This window comes from Neolamprologus multifasciatus, chromosome 15, assembly GCF_963576455.1.
Source record: "Neolamprologus multifasciatus chromosome 15, fNeoMul1.2, whole genome shotgun sequence".
NCBI classification, from domain to species: domain Eukaryota; kingdom Metazoa; phylum Chordata; class Actinopteri; order Cichliformes; family Cichlidae; genus Neolamprologus; species Neolamprologus multifasciatus.
This window is the reverse complement of record NC_140453.1, coordinates 6549678-6573394: the sequence shown is the minus strand read 5'-3', so window position 1 is coordinate 6573394 and position 23717 is coordinate 6549678. Positions and strand designations below refer to the sequence as shown.

At 39.5% G+C, this 23717-nt stretch overlaps 2 protein-coding genes across 5 annotated transcripts; both read left to right on the top strand.

The window, feature by feature from the left end:
- The first annotated feature begins 4144 nt into the window (after positions 1–4144).
- Positions 4145–16519, top strand: tmem244 (transmembrane protein 244). The gene is made up of 6 exons (XM_085132779.1): positions 4145–8352; positions 11334–11419; positions 11541–11617; positions 15207–15332; positions 15612–15656; positions 15854–16519. Exons 1-6 carry the CDS (start codon positions 8260–8262, stop codon positions 15949–15951), a joined length of 525 nt encoding a protein of 174 aa, XP_084988905.1. The 5' UTR covers positions 4145–8259; the 3' UTR covers positions 15952–16519.
- Positions 16520–16685: 166 nt separating this feature from the next.
- fkbp6 (FKBP prolyl isomerase 6) lies at positions 16686–23481 on the top strand. 4 transcript variants are annotated; one of them, XM_085132775.1, is made up of 9 exons: positions 16686–17059; positions 18967–19084; positions 19344–19433; positions 19522–19739; positions 19867–19998; positions 20112–20309; positions 20511–20620; positions 22303–22403; positions 22797–23481. In XM_085132775.1, exons 1-8 carry the CDS (start codon positions 16985–16987, stop codon positions 22382–22384), a joined length of 1023 nt encoding a protein of 340 aa, XP_084988901.1. In that variant the 5' UTR covers positions 16686–16984; the 3' UTR covers positions 22385–22403; positions 22797–23481. The 4 variants fall into 4 exon arrangements, with proteins under 4 accessions (XP_084988901.1, XP_084988903.1, XP_084988902.1 ...); XM_085132777.1 differs by having other exon boundaries at positions 16701–17059; positions 19522–19724; XM_085132776.1 differs by having other exon boundaries at positions 16707–17059; positions 19867–19986.
- Positions 23482–23717: the final 236 nt, after the last annotated feature.

Sequence of the window (23717 nt, the reverse complement as noted above, 5' to 3'; positions counted from 1 at the left end):
AGGGGAAACAGATGGACATGTCATTGCTTTCTAAGCAAAGACAAACATGGATCCGCTTGCAGTAGTTTTACAGATCTTTGTGGGCGCAGTAAGCAGCAGGAGTCTAAAAACTGGGTAACCATAAAAGGCCGAGGAAGAGTAAGCATGCTTTTATGTCTAACTGCGGCACTGGCACGTATAATTCTCCGGGTTTTCATGTAAATAGACATCAGATGTCCAGATGCAGCACTCAGCGCTGTGTCTTTGTCAACTTCTCAGCTTTCCTTTCTACACACACACACACACACACACACACACAGAGAGAGAGAGAGAGAGAGAGAGAGAGCAGCAAAAACGTTACAGATGTTGGCATGTGTGTCATTTCCTGTGTTTACAAGCTGGAAGAGTTTCAGGGAAGTATAGCAGCTGGGTGGAGCTGAAGAAGAGAATTTAAGGCATTTGGGCGGCTATTTAACAATAAGCAGTAGGTGTGTGTCTGTGTGTGAGAGAAAATGTAAGAAATACAGAGAGCCCATTATTTGTTCAGATGGCTCAGATTAAGTTGTTGAGAAATGAAACCTCAAGAGCAGCTGAACATACACATGCAGAGGAGGCGAAAGTCTTTGTGCTGGTATGTAGGCATCATTTTTGACCCTGAATGTGACCCTTACATACCATCTTTACCCCAATCCATCTCATGCCAATAACAAGTGTAAATGACTAATTATTATGTAATTATTATGTAATTAATGATTGATCAATATTATTTACTCCCTCTTGATCGCAAAATTTATGTATTATTTTATGAGCTACTGATTGGTGGGTTTGTTCTTATACCCAGAGCCTTGAATACTGCTGAATAGTCAAAGCTGGTAGTGTCCCAGGTACTCACACCATGTCTTTAGTGCCAGTTGTAAGAACATCATCACTCCAAGCTCATCTATTCTTAACCCAACTTTCACAAAATAGTTTGGCGCTTAAACTAAGAGCCATCAAAGCAAAAGTAAACAATAAAAAGTGAAGCAAAACAGGACACAAACTGCTGTCTAAGAGTTCACAGTATTTAAGCCACCAACAGTTCACACAAGAAAAGTGCTACATCAGTACCTGACATGTCTACTGTGCTTAAATGTTCTTTTTAAGTCAAAAGTTTAAAGTTTTACAGTTTTAAAGTCTTGAGCCACATTTTGTTTATACTTCTGTATTTTGCTTCTAAGGAACAGACTTGCTTGTAGTCTTGAGCAATAGCTCTCCAGGCTTTCTGAAAATGTACCGACCATTGTTGTTTTTAAAAAAACATTTTTATATTTATCTTTAGGCATTAAAAAAAAAGAATGCCAATGATAACTCAGTTTGACAGACAAAGAGTATTTTTTGAACCTACAAAGGAATTTTCAATGCACTATAGCCAGAAATGTGTGCAATTAATCTTCAGAACATTTGAAGAAATTGCACAACTGAAGGAGAAATTTCAAAGGATCTGGGCATTGCATGTAGCTACAGGTGTTATGGATCCAAATTTAAAATTTGTGGTACAAATCATAGTTGGTATTTATGGAGGAGGTCAGGGTAGAAGTTCAACACTAAGTGTTCAACACTATGGAGGCTCTGTCATGGTTTGGGGCTGTATTTCAGTCAGTGGTGTTGGGGATCTTTTTAAAATTGATGGAATTATGACTGCAGAAAAGTATCATCAGGTTTTGATCCACCATGCAAAACCATCTGGAAAGCATCTTCATTTTTCACCACTGCTAATGTAGTGAAAAGCATACCTGATAGAAAAACCCACAATAGAACATAATCGGTCATGGATTGGCTTCCCCGGAGCCTGGACCTCATTATTATTGAAGCAGTGTGGGACAGACAATGAAACAAAAGGGAGGCAACATCCAAATAAGGGCTTTGAAGTTCCTTCAGGTAGCCTGGAGAACTATTTCTGGAGGCTACTTAAAGAAATGACAAGTAATCTGCCTAGGAGAGTTCAGGCTGTGTTGAAGAATAAAGGTTATCATACCAAATACTGACTTTGAAGCTTATTAGAATAGAAATCTTTTTTTCTTTACATACTATATTTTAGTGTGTTTTTACCTATTTCAATAATTTGCTCCATCTATTTCCTAGCAAAATATAACAAATTGGGGGTTGGATTAAGACTTTTGTACAGAATCTAGATTTTGAGTATGTGTAATCTTAATCTTAAATAGAATATAATATATAAATGATGTATGTGAATGCACTAAACTGTATTTATTAACCATTTACAAATTTTGTAAGCAGTTACAAATCAGCAGTAACATCCTGACAGTCTTTGTAAACCGTTTGTTAACCAGTCAGTAAACATTATCGTTTAGTTGCTTATTAGCAGTAAAAAGTTTAAACAGGGCCCAGTTAACCATAAATTCACTAATTATGAACGACAGCTCATAGCGCTTTCTTGTGCCACATGCACATACACCCTCCCAGTGACAGACGTGGCCTATTTAAATCCTCCAACACGCAGCTTTGCAGCTTTATCTGATTTTTTTGTGGAAACATCTGGATCCTATAAAAACTCTCATCTGGAAATACAAACCGATACATGCTCCAGGCGATATCCACAGTTATCCATGAAGCCTCATCTCCGACACTGTGGTCAGTCAGTTGCTCTGTTTACATTCCATAACGGACTGAAAGGAAAACATAGTGTAGAGGGCCAGCGAGAACCAGAAGAAGATGTTGGGAGAGCGTGGGAGTTAGAGGGGAAAAACAAAGCCTTACATTGTTTACCGGTGCACTTCTTGTTTACAAGCCCTCTTGAGATTATGTGATTTACAAAATGTGTTGACTTTTTGGTGTTACACTTATTGTAAGCAGCTGTGGACGAGAGTCTGCAGCTAAATAATTAATGGGAAAATGTAATTGAGAGGAGAGGAGATTTGGAAAAAGGGGGTGGAGAGAAAATGTTGAGGAAGGAGAGGTAGAGGGAAGAAGAGAAAGAAATACAGCAGAGAATTTTTCAAATTCCCTTCACTGTTTATCATTTCAAATGAGGATATTTGCAAGGATGTAATAAAGATTGACAGACAGCGAGGGAGCTGGAAGCCAGAGGACAGTATTCACAGATCATTTCACATGCCATGATTGGAGGATTGGCTAAAGGAGAAAGAAACAAGCTGACAAATGATTTAAAGCAGCCACTAATGATTTTTTCCCCATTATTGACTGATCGTTTGTTCATGCTTTCCTCTCTTTCCTCCTGCTGCGTGTTTATCTTAAACAAATTAAGATGCAAACCACGTCTGTGTGTCGTTATGTGCCATTCAGACACACAGGGTGGATATTACAGCCTCTCGGCTCCCACATAAAGCATATTGACATGTAGGTCAATGAGCCCAAGTGAGCTCATGAGTGTCCCTCCCTCTGTTTTGAAATGATTTTCAGAGACCTTAAAAACAGAGCGGGACAAAAAGCTGAGACGCAGCATGTTCATCTCGGTTCCTCGGTGGATGCAGCACAGATTGTTTAAGCTCACTCATGTGGTGTAAACAGTCCCTTTGGTTGCAGGAGCACGCTGCTGAACTGAGTCATCGCTCCCATTTTTCACACTCGTATCATATCAGGTCTGGAGCTGCTGTTTCATTTGTTACGACTGGATCACAAGCAAAGGCGACCAGCTTTACGGTTTGCTACATTTTGTAAGAGAACATCCTGTTGTTTGCCTTTTGAGGTTTTAGTTTTAGTGCCGGCTTAATAATTCATAATGCCTTGAAATGCATCTAAAATGCCTTTGGGCTTCAAAGGTTTTACTGTGCTTATGTCACCACTGATAGCCTGAGCTGAGTTGGGCCGAAACACCGATTCATTGTCACATGTTTTAACTTGTTATATATTTCCCTGTTATATATTTCCCTGACCTGTGAGCTTGGTAGGCTGGCGACTTGTCCAGGGTGGACCTGGGCTTTCACCCTATGGCAGCTGGGATAGCTTCTATGAACTGGATAAGCAGTTAAGAAAATGGATGAATAATAATAATGGATTGGATTTATATAGCACTTTTCAGGGCACCCAAAGCGCTTGACAATGCCACTATTCATTCACACACTGGTGGAGGAAAGCTACGGTTGTAGCCACAGCTGCCCTGGGGCAGACTGACAGAGGCGAGGCTGCCATATCGCACCCCTCTGGCCTCTCTGGCCAACACCAGTAGGCGGTAGGGTAAAGTGTCTTGCCCAAGGACACAACGACCAGGACAGAGAGCCCGGGGATTGACCCAGCGACCTTCCGGTTACAGATACGCTTCTCAACCCCCTGAGCAACGGTCGCCATTGCTATTGAAGCTTTCTGAAAGTCAAAGACAAGTTTTAACTCATGGCAATGATGCTTTTGTCTCTCACACAGTGCAACAAGTGATACACTGTCAAAATGAATAGATCAACTTGATAAATATTCTCATTGACTTCTCAGCTGAGGGTTAGATTAAGATGATTGACAGCTAACTCAATTCTTCTCCGAGGCTTAGAAATAACTGATAAAAGTAATAATGTCTCTATAATTAAGACTTCAGCAGTAGATCCTTTCAGGTGATGCCTGCTTGATTGCATTAAGTCCCCTCTTTATTGTGTTCACCAAGTTATATGTGAACAATTTTTGTGTGAAAATGGTCATATAAAAGAAAAGCAAAGGGTAAACGTAAAGAATAAGAAATGCTTCGTCGCTCATCCAACGGACTTCAGTCTCAGCTGACTGCAGGTTTGCCCAAGCTTTAAACAGTACATTTGCATAATGACAGAAACCATCGCAGAGAGAAACATGTGCAATTTCACCCAATGTGGCCAGTTTGTATATGGAAGATGTGGAAAACAGGGCTCTGTTATCGTATCTTGGAAGACCACTGAGCCTTTGGTTGAGGATGACTCGCAGGATGACTTGCAGATAACTCGGTGGATAAACACATCACGTTCATCAGGGAGGATATTAAAATGACAGGCTAGCCTTCTTAGACTGTGAGATTTCCATCAGTAATCTGGAACATTTAAAAGTTGATGTGTATCGTAAAACAGCACATACGGATCAGTATTTAAGGTTTGACTCTCATTATCCACTTGGAGCACAAACTGAGAGCGAACATCATCCACACAGATACAGCGACCAGGGAAGCAGAAAAACATATCAAGAAGGCCCTGAGTAAATGTGGTTATCCCAGCTGGGCATTTGTTAACGTTGGGAAGGCACCTAAAGAAAGCCCCGGGCAATTCAGGAGAGAAGAAGGACAACTGCTGCCTGAGCGAAAACCTTTAGTGATCCCTTATATGTCAGGAGTATTGGAACAGCTGAGATGCATATTCTTCGTAGAACAGAGCCTCTGTGGCTTTTAAACCCCCCAAAATTGGTCTACCCTGAGGATCCGGTCCTCCGACGCAAACAGAGTAATAAGGTGTACGCTGTTAAATGCCAGGAGGACTTCTGTGATTTATACATCAAGGAAACCAAGCAACCTCCGGCGAAGCAAATGGCACAACGGAGAAGAACTAACTCGTCAGGTCAAGACTTGGCAGTCTATTTATACCTACAGGCCACTCTTTCAATCACGAGGATGTACAGATCCTGGACAGGGAGGAATGCTGGTTTAAGCAGAGAGTCAAGGAGGCAATCTGTGTGAAAACGGAAAACAACCATGTCTGAACCATGAGGAGGGCACATGAGGGGACGTCTAAATCATTCCCAAACTCTCTGTGAGCAGTACCCGTGGCCATTGGTCATGACATTTTGGTGATTAAGGATCATGAAACTGACCTCATTATTAGTGAATGGTGCTGGTTTCAGTGATCAAGCAAATGCACTGTTTAGGAAGTTGGAGAAAAGAGACCGATGAGTGACAAAACTTGTTCTACCGAAAGTGTTACATCCAGATGAACAGAATCAACTTTCTGGGACAGTTTGCTTACTATTTATCTTCAACATAACCTGTAACCATTTCTTCTCTATGTAAAGACTTCACAGAGACATGTGATTTAGAGGGAGAAGTCACTCACCAGATCAGCCACCTTCTTCAGATGCTTTACTTTACTTTACAGTGCTGTTCTGATGTTCACATAAACATTATAAGGATTTTGAGCAGTTAACCAGGTTCAGGATCTGCACTGTGATCGGTCCGTGGCAAACCAAAACATACTCTCCAGTCTGTGATGTATTGTGTGTTGTGACAGCTTTCTGCTACAGCCAGCATTCAGACTGTCAGCAGCTTGTGCTACACTGCATCTTCTGTGACATATCAGCTCACAGGCCAGCCTTCTCTTCTCAAAGGCATCCATTAGCCTTGGACACTAATGACCCTGATGACCGTTCACCAGTCTTTCCTTAGATCACCTTTTATAGGTACTAAATATCACTTCACACCCCGCAAGACAAGTTTTGAAGATGCTCCAGCCCAGTGGTTAAGTCATCACAATGTAGCCCCTGTTGAATCGATCGTATTGTTATGCTTGAGCATTTTTTCCTGCTTTCAACACATCAGTTTCAAGAACTGACTGTTCTCTTGCTGTGTTATATATCCCCACCACTTCACAGGTGCCACAGATGCAAGATAATCAATGTCATTTAATCACTGTGTCAGTGGTTTTAATGCTGTTGCTAACTGGTGAAAGCAATATGTAAATAATGTGTTAACTGGTGAGCTTTAGCTTTGCTGGCAGGTGGACTGTTATCTCCCTCCTCATTCTAAACAAAGCTGATGAATGTGGCTTCATATTTAGCATGCGTGCCATTTGTCATTCACTGGAATGTTCTGCCAGGAAGCAAAATGGTGTGTTTTTGCAAAAATGACAGATTGTTCTTTTAATCCCAGCTGCCGAATGCGGGGGTGATTACATTATTTTTTTTACTTTTAGCCCTCATTACAGCAGTTACAAACATACAATCATCCAAACACCTTAACTTCAAGGTAAAATACAGTCACACATTCAGTTCCCATCCCGCTGATTTCTGAATGTTTAGCAGAGAAGCACAGACGAGTGTGAGAAGTTTCCTGAGAGCTTCAGGGTAATAAAATGTACCAGCACACAAACCGCTTGCAGAGGGACAGCTAGTTATGACGCCCACCTTACTCTTCATGCAACCCCCCCTCCTACTCCCCTGCTCACCATCACCATGGTTACAATGATGCAGGTTACCGTGGCAGCCAAGTCAACTCCACACTCCACACAAAGGCGCACGTGCATGTGCTTTACCGCTCACTCAAAGGGGGATACGCATGGTGTGACGCTGAGGAGTTGAATATAGTTTCCTGCGTAATTTCTGGAGGATACGAGGACGTGGAGCTGCTGTCATTTCTCTGTCTCCTGTCTGACACTCTCGCTTCTGTTCCTGACAGATGATGGATGGTCAGCAGCTGGCAGCCCCCAGTCCCCCCTCCAGATTTCCCCAATCTGTTCTTTTTTTCTTTTTCTTCTCTACGCCAAAAATAGACACGTAGAAAAACAATTTGTGACACACACAGCACAAATATATACATATGAATGGTCAGCATCTTATCTGTTGCTGCCAGTCCCTTGCATGTGCCTCTTATCATCTCTTCCAGTGTGTGTGTGTGTGTTGGTTAAGTTCATTTGAGGCTATGCTGCCACCCAGTGATCACACTACAAACTGCAGAATAAAAGTTTTAATATTCTCCCCAACCTCCACCCCCAAAAAACGAATTCAAGGATGATTTACACATTTAGACTGAGCAAGAGTCACTCATTCAAAACAGGTGTTGTTTAACGGTTATATTTATATTATATTATAAAGACCCAACAATATTAGAAAGAAAAAAAAATCACAGACCCTCTATGAGCAAGCACTCGGCGACCGTGGGAAAGAAAAACTCCCTTTTAACAGGAAGAAACCTCTGACCAGACCAGCCTCAGGGAGAGGCAACCAGTCATTTTTATCAGTGATTTTATTATTCAGTGAACCATTTTGCCTTTATAATGTAAGGGCATTATTATTTGAACACAAATAAAAAAAATAAAGAAAGCCTGTGAGTGATAAACTAAATTAAGTTTACTACACTGTCACATAAATTTATGTCTGTAGCACTTCCTGAAGTCTCAAAATCAACATCCTTTCTCTAGCTTACGTGTAAGTGTTCAAAGCTGACTACATGTATATGTTTGTCTTCATCCGCTTTGGGATTGACTCAGTCTTCTTAGTAGTAATCTCATTTCTTCTAATCCAGCCCTCCTTCCTTTCTTCCCTCACCATGCTCTCACACACACTCGGATATACACATGCTGCCTCTCTCATGTAGACCAGCAACCATTCATGTTGTTGGACTACTGCTGTCGCTGCTGTGGAATCACGCTCATAAAACGCCATGGACCCATCTCCCTCAAGACTACACCCAGTGATACCTGGGTAAGGACACACTCTGGTACTGTATGTAGAAAATGGTTAGAATACAGTTAGACTACTGCATGTGGAGGGTCAAAATGTTCAGCCAACTTGGTAATAATTTTCTTACTGAAAATTACAATTACTGACAATCCTTTGAATTATAGCACCTCATTACACACATAATTAACATTTAGCTAACAGTGGTTTCGTATAATGTCATATTTTCTAATCCATAAGTGTATGTGGCACTGCACATCTGGTTGTAGGCTTGCATTACTAGAAATCAAAGCTAATTTCTATGTCATGCTTTTAAAACATAATCTGTAATCAGGAGATGTCAATAAGATGGCAAGCAGACAGCTAGCCAAAGTGTTTAGTTGTCTCTAATGGTATTAGCATGAGCTCAGCTACTTTAATGGTTTTGGACAGACTCACGCTGTGATCTAAACCGTTAAATTATACAGTGAGACGTAATCATAGACAGTATCTAAGGTCTAAACATCCCAGTGAGCTCAGAATATATTGTGAAATGCAATCGAGAAATACTGGAAGATGAGAAAACATTGTACATTAATGTACCTTAATAGCACATATCAGGTGCAGAGTCTGTAAAGTATTCATATATTAAACTGTTAAGCATTTTTCCATTTTTGTGCTGATGTAAAAACTGCTAACACTATCTTACAGTCCTGTGCAAAAGTCTTGAGCCACACCTCTTTTCTTTATAGTCTGCTTCCAAGGAGTTAGTTACTTTTAATTTTTGTTTTTAAAGTGTTGTTGAGCAATAGTTCTCCAGGTCTTTCAAAGTCTGTCTTTGGACATTGGCCGCCTTTCATTTTCAGTCAAGTCCTTGCACCTGTCAGATGGATATTTTTCTTTTTGTTTGTTTGTTTTTGTTGAGCCACTTAAGACCTTCTGAGCTATGAATCATTCAAGCAAAAAAACAGGACTTGAGAGATGCATCTGGCCCTTCAGTTGATCCATCGACTGTTTACTATAGCCTCATCAGAAATTATCTCAGTGGAAGTGGGGGCATAATAATCTCTCACACACTGCCAGTGCTGTTAAAGCATATATGGATGGAGAAACACACACTATCAGTCATGGATTGCCCTCCCTAGAGCCCAGACCTCAACTTTATTGAAGCATTGTGGCATCACTGTAACAGTCATATTGACTTACAGGTTCATTAGAATTGTACAATTGCTATTTTTGCCTTATATACTATATTTCAATTTCTTTTTGCACTTTTCAATAAATTGCTGAACCAATATCCCAATTTCTTGGCAAAATATAAATAAATGAGGGGTGGCACGAGACTTTTGTACAGAACAGTATATGTCTGAGGTGCCTATTTACATGTTTAGTTTAGTAATCGTAAGAACAATTACAGCAAATGTCTTACATTTTATATATTAAAACATAAGTCTGCCAGTCACAGAAACAAAAATGTTTCCAATGTCTTGTCCAAGGGAGACCTGAGAAAATGAAAACACATCACACAAGAACACGATCAGAACAGAGAAACAGTCATACAACAATAAACAAAGGTTAAACAAAAACAAGAAATAATAACTGAATTGAGAAAATGTTGGAAGAGTTATAAAAAATCATCAGATATTGAAGCTGTCGGAGCTTGTTTGCAGCTCATTCTATTTGAGCGGTGCGCAGTACCTGAAAGCAGTTCTGCAAACATTAGTGTACACATGGAGAATATATGAGGCTTATTAAACTGTGTGGTGTAATTACTAGATTTAAATGAGAAAAGAGATCTGAGGTAATGAACAACATAAGAGCATTTCATTCTGGATGTAGAAAGAGAGTGCATATTTACAAACTGGGGCAGAATGAAATATAGAGAAAGATCAAACTGAAAGTAAGGGCAGTATGACATCGATGAAGAAAATAGGAATTTTCTTTGTATCTGCCAGATTACTAAATGTGGATGAACTCAGCGGTAGGTACAGCTGTGTGCTGTATTATGAAATGCACCACTGTTCACTCGATTTTGATTGATTTATTACTAGTGAATGAAAAACCCTACTCAAATCCCAGATTCTTTGCATTATCGCTAGAGTTTGAGTTTCTAACATTTTTAGGTAGGATGTCCCAGAGTTTGGGGGCATAAACTGCAAAAAGCTGCACTTTTCTCTGTCTGATATACTGGATATCTAACATTTATCATTGGCGATGAAGAAATGAGTCCGAAAAAACACACGAGCAGCTTGACTCGTCATCATGTATCCTGTTACCTTCGAAACCAGAAGTGCCTGTTTATTTTACCCGAAAGTGCAGTGAAAGTTGTTATTCATCTTATCTGCAGACGTTTGACTTGTCACAACAGTAACTAATACGATTAACGATGATCACATTCCATTAAAGTATGCCAGCAAGCCAGTGAGCCGTTGTGCTGGCACCGGCACACCTGACTGGAATTAAACCAGTTTTTAATGTAATTAGTTTTACCTGTGTCTGACAAGCCAAACTGTCAGCCCTGAGGGGTGTTATCAGCCCTCCTAGGGTGTTATATAACTGATTTTCTGAAAAGGTTGCAGTCAGTCATCTATAAAAGGATGCCTTAGGGAGCATTCATTGACTGTCTGCTGTCAGGAGTTTTCTGGGTCACGTAAGAAGAAGATGGAGGAGAGGAGCAGTGATTTTCTGTCAGCTTCAGGAGCCAAGCAATATATCAGATAACCCGTGTCTTTTCCAGTAAACATCTCCAGATGAGTTTTCTCAGAAAAATGTGAAAATAAAGCCATAACGCTTGGTATTTCTGTCCTGCCCTCTCGGTCATAAACAGTCAGAAATGAGGCAAAAATGCTGCCAGTAAGGTGCAGCATTATAAATACGTAGTATTTCATCACAGAATCTTAATTACTGTTTGTTCTTTATGCTCCTTCAGAAAGAGATTTTTTTCAGAACAGGAAACTTGGACTACAGCAGGTTTTATAGCTTCTTCATTAGCTTTAATGGTTTAGTCTTCATTCTCCCCTCCTCAGGTTGTTCTGCAGAATCTGTTGATGTGCATGGTGTGCTTCTACTCTCTCTACTACATCGCGGTCAGTCTCTGCATTGGACTGCTCAGGTAAACTCAGACTCACACGATAATGACACCCACTGGGATAAGAGAGACATATAAGCAGGTCGCAACAGACTTGTTATTGTTCGTGCTCACGTCATTAACTTTTCTTGCTTCATGCCTTCAGGGTTCATGAAATCAACAGCTTGTTGGCTCCATTCGACTACACCGCCCAACCGTCATGGCAGAACCCCAAATACCTGGGTAAGTTACAGTTGTGAAGTAAAACTAGAGGAGCACATCATTTTCATGACCTCTGTTACTTACATTCTGCTGTATTTCAGAGGCCAGTATTTTACAAAATGCTGAATTTATTCAGCTCTGAGGTTATCAGTTACTTTTAAGGTTAAATCCAAAACATATGAGACATATGCTGTCCTCCTCCACAGTGAGTACCTTTACTTCAATAGTTACACATTTTGTGGTAATAAATTACTTCTATTTCCATTTAACTATAAAGGTAAAATACAGGGTTTTCTTTGTTTTGTTTTTTTTTACAGAAAGAGAAGTAAATGACTATGATAGGTAGCCTTTAAGTGTTTTTAGTGCATTAAAGCCTGAATGGAAATCAGAAACACTTTAATAACCCCTGCGGGGGAACTGCTTCATAACAGTTGCTCAAGACTGTAGAAATTGTAAAATTATACTACTTCATCAGAAAGAGGAGGAACTGTGTAACTCGACTGCCACAAGAAGGAAGCAAGGACTTCCTGTGACGTTCAGTGCTGCAGTGAGTCATGTTTAGTATATAATTCTCCTCTGACTAACCAGAACACTGTGCTGAGGGGGGAGTTCTGATAGCAGCTTCTTTTGCATGACTACATGCAGCTCCAGCCGACAGACCGAGCTAGCCCTTTCTATATTTGTTTGCTTTTGCCCCAACAGAGAGACTCATAAAGCATCTTCTGGCACATTGCAGCATTCATCGAAAGACAGTAGCTACAGTCATTCGTTTTTACACAGAATTATCTATTTAAAATGACTTGTGCTGTAATTAAAATTACCTACAGTATAATTTAGCTCCTTTCCAGTTTTTCAGAAGCTAAAAATGAAATAAATAAATACGTTTTAATTCAAAATAAAACAGATTGACCATATTTTGATTATATGATCTAGAAGAAAACGTTGCGTATTCCATCTGTTCTCACAATTGTCTGACTTCAAAGACCCACTGTGGCAACCGCTTGTGAAGAAGCGGGCACCTGAAAGTGGCTCTGATTTAATTACTGCATATAATGCGCACATAACTGAGAACTTGGGACAAGGAAACTGTTAAATTTGAGGGACACGTGGATTCTTGTGTTTAAATATATATATAAAGGGCTTGAGCCTATCACAGCTGTCATAGGGCGAGCACACCCTGGATAGACTGCCAGTCTATCACACAGCTAACACAGAGAGACAGATTCTCACTCACATTCAGGCCTACGGGCGCTTTCTTTCTTTCTTTCTTTCTTTCTTTCTTTCTTTCTTTCTTTCTTTCTTTCTTTCTTTCTTTCTTTCTTTTCGAATTATTAAAATTTCAAAAAACCCCAAAAACAAACAAACACAGGAAACTGAAATAAAAAATTCCCAACATAATGATCTATAAACCCAAACAAAAGGTGAGCAGAAAGAAGCAGTGGATCATCCAGTCCTGCCCCTAAGTTTGCATATAATCTTAATCAAAATGGTAACAATATACATATCTACATACAAATGCATACATACATAAACACATACATAAATAAATACATACTTACATACCTATACATATCCATATGCACATGCATAGATGCACACATGTTTGTCACTCTACAGATGTCATATTAAATAATTTGGGACCCACAGGTAAAATACTCAAGCACACAGATTTGACTGACCAATTTGTACAAATTGCTGTCTGTCATCAAGATAACTTTTTAACCAGCTGTTTTTGGCCCCTCTGACATCATATCTTTCCATTTTTTGTAACAATATTTTATTGTCAATAGTATCAAAAGCCTCTTACAGGTCAATAAATATCCCCACTGCATATTTTTTTATTATGTATATGTTCGGTAATATTTTACACTAACTCCATCATTACCATAGATGTTAATCTAGTTGTTCTGAGTGATAAATTACATATATATGTAATTGGACACATAATTTCATGAATTACTTTCTTCAGTATAGTCATATTAATGTCATCACTATCTGTTGAAAATTAATTTTTTACATTTCTATAATCTCTCTTTCTTGTATAATCTCTGCAACTTCCAGAAGTATTGAATTTGGACTTTCTAGTCCACAGTTCTCACCTACATTGTTCTCCCCAGGCAGTGTATTTTTTTATTTCCTTCACCAGATTTGGACCCACACTGACAACAAATCATTAAATCTGTTAAGTCATTTCTTTTTGTAATAACCGTATCTGTGAAATTGTCTGGGTAATTAGCTTTTGTTTATTTCTAATAATACTATTTAATATAGTCCATGTACCTTTAGTGTTATTTTTATTATCCTCTAGCTTTTTATTAAAATAATCCTTCTTATAATACCAATGTATTTATTTTTATATTTGCTATAGTTTTGTTCCTGGTGTTCTTTACACATAACTTTATTGAATTTTTTCCATGCATATTTCAATAGTAGGGCACTTCAACATATTATCTATAGACGCTGTTATGTTGTCAACAAACTTTGGACTGTTGGACAAAGTGAGAGTACCCTCAGAGAACCCACGCAGACATTGGGTGAACATGTAAACTCCACACAGAAAGACTCCGGGCAGATGGTGGATTGAAGCACAAGATAGTAAAGCAGGAAAATTCTGAAATCAGAATAATGCAACCCTTTTTTCTCTCATGTCCTTTTTGCATATTTAGATTGTTAAGGATGAAACTTGACCCATGAACAAAGTGAAAGAACTCCTCGTGTTTCTCTTATTATTCTCCAAATAACCAAGGTTATTTTTCCTAAATGGGCTTACTTAGGAGAGAAAGGTCAGCTTCAAAAAAGATGATTTATTTCTCATTAATCCAAGAAAAGACTGCTGTGAACTTTAAGTCTCAAGCTTGCAGCTCAAAGAGGAAAGTAAACAGGTCGTGGTGTACTGTGTTGTTCCAGTCCTGCTCAAAAATGGGAATTACTCATAAAATCTGGTGAAGTAATCTATGATCCAGGACACCACTGCAGTAACCTACATAGGAGTCATCTTTTTTAAAGGTGTTGGAGAAATCAGAGAATATGAATCTGATAGTGTACCCTGTATGTATGTGTGTCTGTGTTTGCAAGCAGTTAGCCTTCATGATGTGTGAACTAAGAGGCTACCAGACTGCAATCGCTGAGTTGCTGGCATTGGGATGGGCCCTCGTGGTATCGGAACAGAGACCTTCTCCAGACATGTCTCCGGAGGTGGTGGCAGCATTGCTAGTTAATGCAAGGCAGTGTGCCAAATCTTCCAAATAAACATTTAAGCCTGTTGGCCCTCTCGATGTCCCCATCTAGCATTTGACTGCTGGGCCTGCAGCCAGCGATCATCCTCACGCCTCTCCGGACATCTCTGGTGTCACTGCGCTGCAGCCCTGGCTCCAGCTTCATCCTGTCAGGCCTCTGATTTTCATTGGTTGTTGTTTCTGGAATCTCCTGACCTGAACAAAAGATTGAAGGGCTCCTGCTCAGTATCAGGAGTGCTGATAACAGTCTGAAAATGTCATTTTATAGTGGCACAGCATTATCACAGTCGCGTGTGACTGGACATAGCAGTTTATTGTTAAAGCAAAAGCAGCTCTGTTAGGTGATGTGCCACTTTTTTGCTTTCTTCCTGCAGTTGGAGTAATTTCCACAGAAGTGACCTATATTTTGGGAGGACTGGTGTTTGCCTGGATTGTGGAGGAGTGGGTTTGGGACTATGCCATAACTGTCACACTTCTCCACATTGCAATGACTGTCGCAGGTATACACACACGCACGCAGAAACACAAAGTGGATCAATTGAGCGGAACAGCTGATAGGATTGGAGGGCTGGTTATGTAACTGGATATAGAGGCTGCAGCTCAGCGTATAAACCCACGGACACTATTTCATTTGAATGTTCACCGCTAAACTGGAATCAGTTTATCCAAGCATAAAGCTTTCATATTTATCTTTTTCCCCCAAGGTCACAGTCAGTATTCATTAGTTTGATAGTAATTGTTGTCACAAAATTTTAATTGTATTCTGGTGTGTTTTGCAGTCATGTCAGACTTCCCTTCAGCTGAGCACTGGTGGATGGCTCTGGGTAAGATTTGTTCTGTCCGTGCCTCTGTCTGACTCCAATCTCATTTGCAGAAGACAAAAAAAATATCCACTTTGTTTTTCAAGCTTCCAATCTATTTCAAGATATTACATTTCTTCTATCCAGACATATATTAGCTCACTTACATCATGCCTGCAGATTCAGCTGCTCTTGCAGTCATTTAACTCTTGTCTCCACAGGTACAGGCCTGGTGATGATGATATTTGGAGGACAGCTAATGGCCTACAAATTTTTCAGAAGCAACTTTGTCTATCCGGCTGAACTGCAGAATTTTTGATAAAAAATGAAGCATTTTAGTGCAGACAGTGTTATTACTGGTATTAGCAACTAAAGTATGTCAATAAAGTTATATATACTGTGCATATTCTAAAGAGAACCACAAGACTGACTTTGTTTCCTTACCAGCTTAGTTCAGTTCAAGTAATAGTCTGATCCCACTTTGTACAAATGGCCTACTTTTGTCAATTTAACATCTTTTTTTAACCTTTTCTGTACAGTTTATTATATTTCAGTTTTGTATTATTTGTTTACACACTTAAAACTTTAAACATAAGCTTAAAGCAACAGATGTTACAGTTGTAAAAACTGTGAATTATATACTACCTGTAATCTACTGACTGATATGTGTGCATAGATAGTTTTTGTCTTTTTTAAAAAAATTATCATTATTTCTTATGTTAGTGTAAGCTTCAGAATTTGTTACATATATTCACATATAATTTGTTGCTCAACTGTGGCTACACAGTTTTGTCTAAATAAACTCAGTGCACATCTACACAAAAATAACTTTAATGTTTGTTATAAAATCTGTTTGGAATTTGAATTAAAAGTTTTATGAACAGGGACATTTTTATTGTTTCTTTTCTTTTTTATCTGTGTGTCTCTATTTGTAGTCTGTCTTTTTTATATCAACGGGCAGTTAAAGTAGGATGACGATTTGTGTCTGTTAAAACAAGACAGACCCCAGTTTCAAAATAGTTCAAAAGGCTTGTTAAGGGCGGGATTTGCAGACTGAGGATGATACAGTGCTCTTCCCAAATAAACTGAATTTATAAAAGCTAAAAGTTTCAGTTTTGGGATTAGTAATACCAGCCCCGTGTATAGTTGGCATTGGCTCACCTAAATGTGCAGACAAATTGCACAGACACGTTTTCCGGACCGTCTTCTGCGCACAGTTTGGGCCGCTCGTCAAGGTCACGTGGTGTAATCAACCCAAGCCTGAGCGCCAGAACAAACTAGGGAACTGGCTTTACAGAGTTATCTGTGTAACAGCGCTGTTTACAACAGTTTTAACTCATACCACCAAGTAAATGTCAAGGAACGGGTTAATATCGAGTTTGCGGAGGCTAATAAACGACGAGGAGCCGCTCGAAACGAGGTCTCCGGTAAGTAAATGTGTCAGCGAGCCTGAAAGTTGCTAGCTCAGCTAACTGACCAAATGCTAGCAAAGTTTGAATTTTTGCTAAAAAAAATATAACCACTATAATATAATATTACAGCTAATCTAGAAAAAACATATATTCTTTATGTAGGCTATTATTTTTAAATAGTGCCCAGGTTTGAAATGACACAACTAGCTTGGTAGAATTAGGTACAGTTCACCGTTAGCCTTAAGTGTCAGCTGGTTATGTACTTCACTGCCAGTTCAACACAATGATTTTACATGCAAGAGAATTGTGATTAGTGTCAACAGTATTTACTCCAAATACCTCACACACATAGCTGTGCAAAGGTTTTTATTAAATTTTCTTCATATTTTGCTAGTAAAAGTTGCAGCAATTTATTGAAACGTGCAAAAACAGAGTTTGCACGATTGTAACGAGTATTTGGTATGACCACGTTTTTGTCAACAACACAACCAAGCTTTCTATTCATTTCTTTAAGTAGTCTTCAGAAATAGTTCTCCAGGCTTCTTGGAGGACGGTCAAAGCTCTTCTTTGGATGTTGGCTGCTGTTTGTTCTATTCTCTATCAAGATACGCCCACACTGTTTCAGTAAAGTTGAGCTGTGAGCTCTGGGGAGGCCAGTCCATGACTGTGGGTGTTTGGGATCATTGCCATGCTGAAAAATGAAGATGTTTCCTAACTAGTATTTTATGAGGTATTACAATCAGATCGTCATCTATAAAACATCCCAGAGCCTCACTGTTCTACCTCCTTCCTTCCTGACATTTCTTTGAACATACCTACCAATTTGAACCAAAAATGTCAGACTGGGATTAATCTCTAAGACCATAAGACCATGTCACTGATTTTCATTCCAGGTGTTTAACGGCTTATTAAAAAAATGCACTGCTGCTTGCTGTCTTTGTCACAGGCACAATATTGTTCATCGTAAATGACTAAAAGCTAGATGGGATGGAGCCTTGTCTCCCACTACAACTACCCTTTTATTTTTTCACTGTAGCTGTGTGCTAAAAAGCAGTAAGATTTATTTTCTTTTAAGAATTATATTTATTAATTTTTTTTAACTGCCAGCCTATTTTATTGTGTCATTTTTTGCTGCCTATTATGCCATTTCATATTGGTATTTATTTTACTCTTTTTGTGTGTCTGTGTGTGTGTGCGTGTATGTATGTGTACAGCCCTTTGTGACCCTTGCCTGGTCTACCACTATTTTACTCCATTTGTTCACTTTTCCTTTTTTTGAGGGCACAGGGATGTTTTTGTCTTCTTCTTTTTTTTTTCAACTAAAGAAAACAACTATGCCGTGCAGTGTTCTTGTGATTAGCTGCTTGTAACAAGGATAAAGATACAATTTAAAATCAGTTCTTTGTAAAGTTGTTTGTTATGTGTATATGCAACACTTTCATGCCTTGAGTTAGGGGCTTTTTTATTCTTGAATGATTAATTGGTCAGTTTTAAGTGGCTAAACACACAAACAAATAAGAAAGCATTCCTTTGAAAAAAAAGGTACAAGGACTGGACTAAAATGTGTAAAATAGCAGAGCAGCAAAGAAAACCTTTGAAGACCTCCATAAAGTCTGGGGAACCACTTAAAAAATGATGAGAAATTCTTGCTCCTTGTAAACAAAATGTAACGAAATGAAGGGTGCTATAGACATTTGCACAATTCTGTCATGTGAAGGTCATGAATCATTCCATATGAAATCACACTTGACTCAAAAACATTTTTACACTCACACTATGAACATTTTTGGTCCTTGAAGTACACATACATCTCAGTAGCAAATATACCAACTTTGTGTCACACATAAGAATGCAGCGGTCAGTGTTTGAGTAGAAATTGTGTGTCTTTTGCCAAGTGTCATTTAATCTTCTTTCCGTTGTAGAGTCCTTTTGAGCAGCTACGTCCGCGGATGAACGACATCATAGGAGATGGAGGAATCCTGAAGGAGGTGGTACAGCCAGGAGAGGGCCCGCCTGTCCCCGAAAACGCTTCAGTACTGAGTATGTATGAGTACACATTTCTTGTTAAAGCCTCTTACAGTTGTAAATTATCATATACGTGAGGTCAGGATTTTTAGTTTGTCTAGCCACAATTCACAAAAATCTCTACTCCTTGTAGAGTGTTGTTCAGATTGTCATGAACCTTGCACCCAGTTGTCCCCTGAAGGTCACGTTTGCCATTTTATGGGCAATAACCTGTGAATTGTGTGAGCTGGTTGAGCTGCTACATCACTGATGGTCTGGTTTTACTTCCACACAGTCCATTACTCAGGATTCCTGGAATATTCTGATCAGCCTTTTGAAACCACCACTAACCTCAAATACCCCCGGATGATGAAGTTGGGGAGAGGTGAGAAATGCTCTACAATGGCTGAACTGAGAGTTTTTTTGTTTTCCTGCCTGAAATATACCAGTTTTAAAAGTCATTCTTCAAACAGATGTGACACTGGCCGGGCTGGAGCTGGGTCTGTTGACCATGAAGAAAGGAGAGTTCTCTCGGTTCCTCCTCCAGCCTCAGTATGCTTACGGGGAAATGGGATGCCCTCCATTTATCCCCGCAGCAGCTGTGGTTCTGTATGAGGTTCAGATCCTCGACTACCTTGACTCAGGACAAGTGGATGACTTTATTGCAATGAGTCTGGTAGGGAAACTGCAGGTGCTCTGTTTAGTACTACCAACCTCAGACAGATCTGCATCTTTACCACACATACTTAAAAGCCTTTACTTTTTTGCTTTTATTGCACAGATCAGAAACAGTCTTTGATTTCTGTTCTCCTCCTCAGGGGGAGCAAAACACCGTTCCTCTGTCCACACTTCTTGAAGTTGTCAACACACTGCGGAGCTTTGGCAACCGTTTCTTCAACCAGAAACGATATTTCAATGCCAAAGATTGCTATAAACAGGTACATTTTGAAGTATGTTAATTTTTTTTTATTTTTAATTACGTTTTACTGCGATGGCTAATATCATGCCAAGTTGTTCTTGGTGAAAGTGTTTTTTTTATTATATTTCTCTGCTTTGCCTGCAGGCTATGACGCTGCTGGGAAACAGGGAAACACAGAGTGATTCAGAGAAGGAGAGGATCAAGATGGCTCTGCTTCCTCTCTACCTGAATATTTCTCTCACTGAGCTCCGCCTGGAAAGACCGCACAAAGCCCTGAAATATGGAAACAAAGCCTTGGAGATAGACTCTGCCAACACAAAGGCTCTCTTCCGCTGTGGACAGGTAAGATGGGGCTTTTGTTTGTTGGTCTTCCAGACTGTCAGATAAATAATCCTCACTGTCTCTGGGGGTTTAAACACTGTGATGACACAGGAAAAACGTGAAGCAAAATCATTTTTATTCACACTTTCATGTTTCAAGTCTCCCACAACATATTAACTTAGTTAAAGATGCAGTTTGATACACTAATCACATTTCTTTTAGGCTTACCTGGAGCTGCATGAGTATGCGAGTGCTCAGTGTTGCCTCACATCTGCTCAAGCACAGAAGCCCTTTGACAGCGACATCAACAACCTTCTGAGGAAAGTGACAATGTAAGATGATTTTAATGACTTTAGAATAAATGCTGCTTCAGCTGTTTCTCCTGGCCTGTGCGCTAGGGCTGCTCGATTATGGCAAAAATGATAATCACGATTATTTTCACTGAAATTGAGATCTCGATTATTTGACGATATTTTTTTAACAATAACAATGTGTTGAATAATGACTTTAAAGATTGTCAAAAAATAATATAAAATAGTGTGCAAATACTGATAACAGTGCAAATGTTTGCAATATAAAAAATAAATGAAAAATGTAAACATCTATGTTTAGTGAACTTTGCAGTGTTGCTCTGTGGTGCAGCTACGACACTGTAGCAAAGTTTTCACACTGTGTCTACTTGATCCACGTCTGACTCCGCGAACCCATAAAGTTTTTTTTTCCTCTCTTTTCAACCAACGGCAGTCACTCTCCTCTCCAAATAACTTCTGCTTAGCTTTCCGAGCTTCCCTCGGGTCCTCTTAATCAGCGGTCCCCAACCCCCAGGCTTCGGACCGGTACCGGTCCGTGAGTTGTTTGGTACCGGGCCGCGAGAGTTGAGGTTCAGGTGTGAAATGTATAGTTTTCAGGGTTTTTAATCGGTTTTCAGCGTTATTTTGTTGTTGTTTTTATCGTTTACTCGGTTTTCCTGGGTCTTTTCACGTGTGTTATGAATAAATTTTATTTTTTCCGGTACTGGTACTAGTTTTATTTTGTTGTATTTATCCGCGACACCTTAAAGTCCGGTCCATGAAAATATTGTCGGGCATAAACCGGTCCGTGGCGCAAAAAAAGGTTGGGGACTGCTGCTCTTAATTGTTGTGACACGTGTTCGAAATGCAGAGAGGTGCGCTCGATTTGCCACACGGAGCAGCGCGAGAGTAAAGCACGAGGGAGGGGCTAATAATCGGCTCAGTCATTTTTAATGATCGTTGAAAGCCCAGATCATAATCGTGATTAAAATTCGATTAATTGAGCAGCCCTACTGTGCGCAGCAGTATGCACAGCAGTGCGCTGAAACTGTAACAGCTACCTGACCGAGAGCCCTCTGTCTGTCCACACAACTGTGACTATTACATTAATTTTACATTAATGCCTCCACTCACCCACCACTTTTTAGGTGCACTGTTTAACTGCTTCAACAGCTCGTTAAGGTCTATCAAACGTCTAATCAATCAATCACATGGCAGAAACTGGATTTAGCCATGTATACATGGTCAAGACTACCTGCTAAACTTTAAACTGTGCATCAGAATGGGGAAGAAAGGTGATTTAGGTGACTGTGAACGTGCCATGATTGTTGGTGCCAGACAGGCTGATCTGAGTATTTTGGAAACTGCTGAGTTACTGGCATTTTCCCACACGGCCATCTCTGGGGTTTAAAAGGAAATGATCCAAAAAAGGGAAAATGAACAGTAAGCAGTGGTTTTCTGCCTCATTGGCCAGACTGCTACAAGCTGCTAAAAAGACAACAGTAACTCGAATAACCAGTTGTTACTCAGCCAATGTGTGCAGAAGAGCATATCTGAATCCACAACTTCCCGCAGGATATTATACTATGTCACAAAGCTCACACAAGGCAAAAAGAGGTACAGCCCAGTACAAGCAAGGTGTTCCTCATAGTGGATCATAACTGTCTTCTGTAACATTTGTGAAACCACTCGGAAGATATTCACGTGTCATTTTCTTGTTCCAGGTGCTATAAAGACAGCTTGGACAAAGAGAAAGACTTGTACTCAAAGATGTTCAGAGAGCTGAAGGGCTCAGTGAAAATGTGAGGACCAGCAGGAGGAGGAGGTGAGAAATCCTGTTCATTCATTCTGTCTGGTTTTCATATGTTTTAATCTCCTCTCCATGGGAGGGTTAACATTTTAAAATGACTTCCGTGTGATGTGCCAGTAACTGTCCTTTTCCCTTAAACCTGCTACACCCGTCGTCACAAATAAACTATAATAAATACACTCTGTATAATAACCTTTAATGAAGCCATGAAAAAAAAAATACTAGACTGTTTCAAAGTAAAATCTTGTGGTTAGTTTCCTTCTACTGATCTGGATCTCATCATTTAACCAAACATTAACTGTATGATCTGACACAAACTACAGCTCTCATGAGTCTTTGCCATTTGCACGGACAAATCGTCTTTGACTTCGTCTTTCACCTCAGTTATTGCACTGTTTGTTGTTGCAGGTTTCAAGATTCACCATGTTTTCTTTTCATAATTTGTTTTCTACTTATGAAGGGAGTTGGGTTGTAATCATTGTTTCAATTCTTTCAAAATTATCTCAAATTAAGTGTTGTTTTGATATTTTGTTAAATAATGTTTCTCATTAGTACCCTTTCTCTCCTTTGGACTCCTGCTGTACATATTCCTTGCATGTTTGCTGGAGTATTAAGCATTTGCTTGGGATCTTGAGATGATTATAATAAAAAAAATACAATGTTCACTTCTAGAAGAGTTTGTCTTTGTTGACTAACTGGAAACTAAGGTTTTCTCATCTTGAATTTCATCTTCAGTTTATTAGCTCACAAGCTAATCTGTTGTAGGCAGATTTTATGGGTGTAATTCTAATATTAAAACTGCTGTTGGGCTTGTTTTTTTTTCCATCCTGGCAGTCCAGACAGGATTCATTTTCTCTTACTGAAGCAGATGGGGTAGGGGGCTTACAGGAGTGGGGAGATGAGCTACATTAAGGGTTTGCGCTTAATTGTGAGCTTCACTTGACCTAATTACCTGCGAAAGGATCTCCAGTGACAGCAGGGGGTGCCCTTTCTGATACTACTGCTGAAGTGTAGCAGGTACCAGGGTCATAACTGAGCAATGTTTGTAACAAACCTGTGATGATATTGGACTATTTGAGCTATTAGGAGTGTAGATTTTTTTTTAAAATTACCAATTTTATCTCATTTTTCAAAACTTATTTGAAAGATTTACTGTTATAGATGCCCTTCGTACCGCCTTTGGCCGTCAGTACTCTAGGCCCAAATGAAAGTGATCTCAAAGTGGAGGTAGCGTGAGGGATACAGGGAAGAAACAAAGCAGGAAGTAAGTGAATGATAAATAAAACTGAAGTCATGGAGAGACCGAGTTGAGTGACCTCAGAGGTGGGG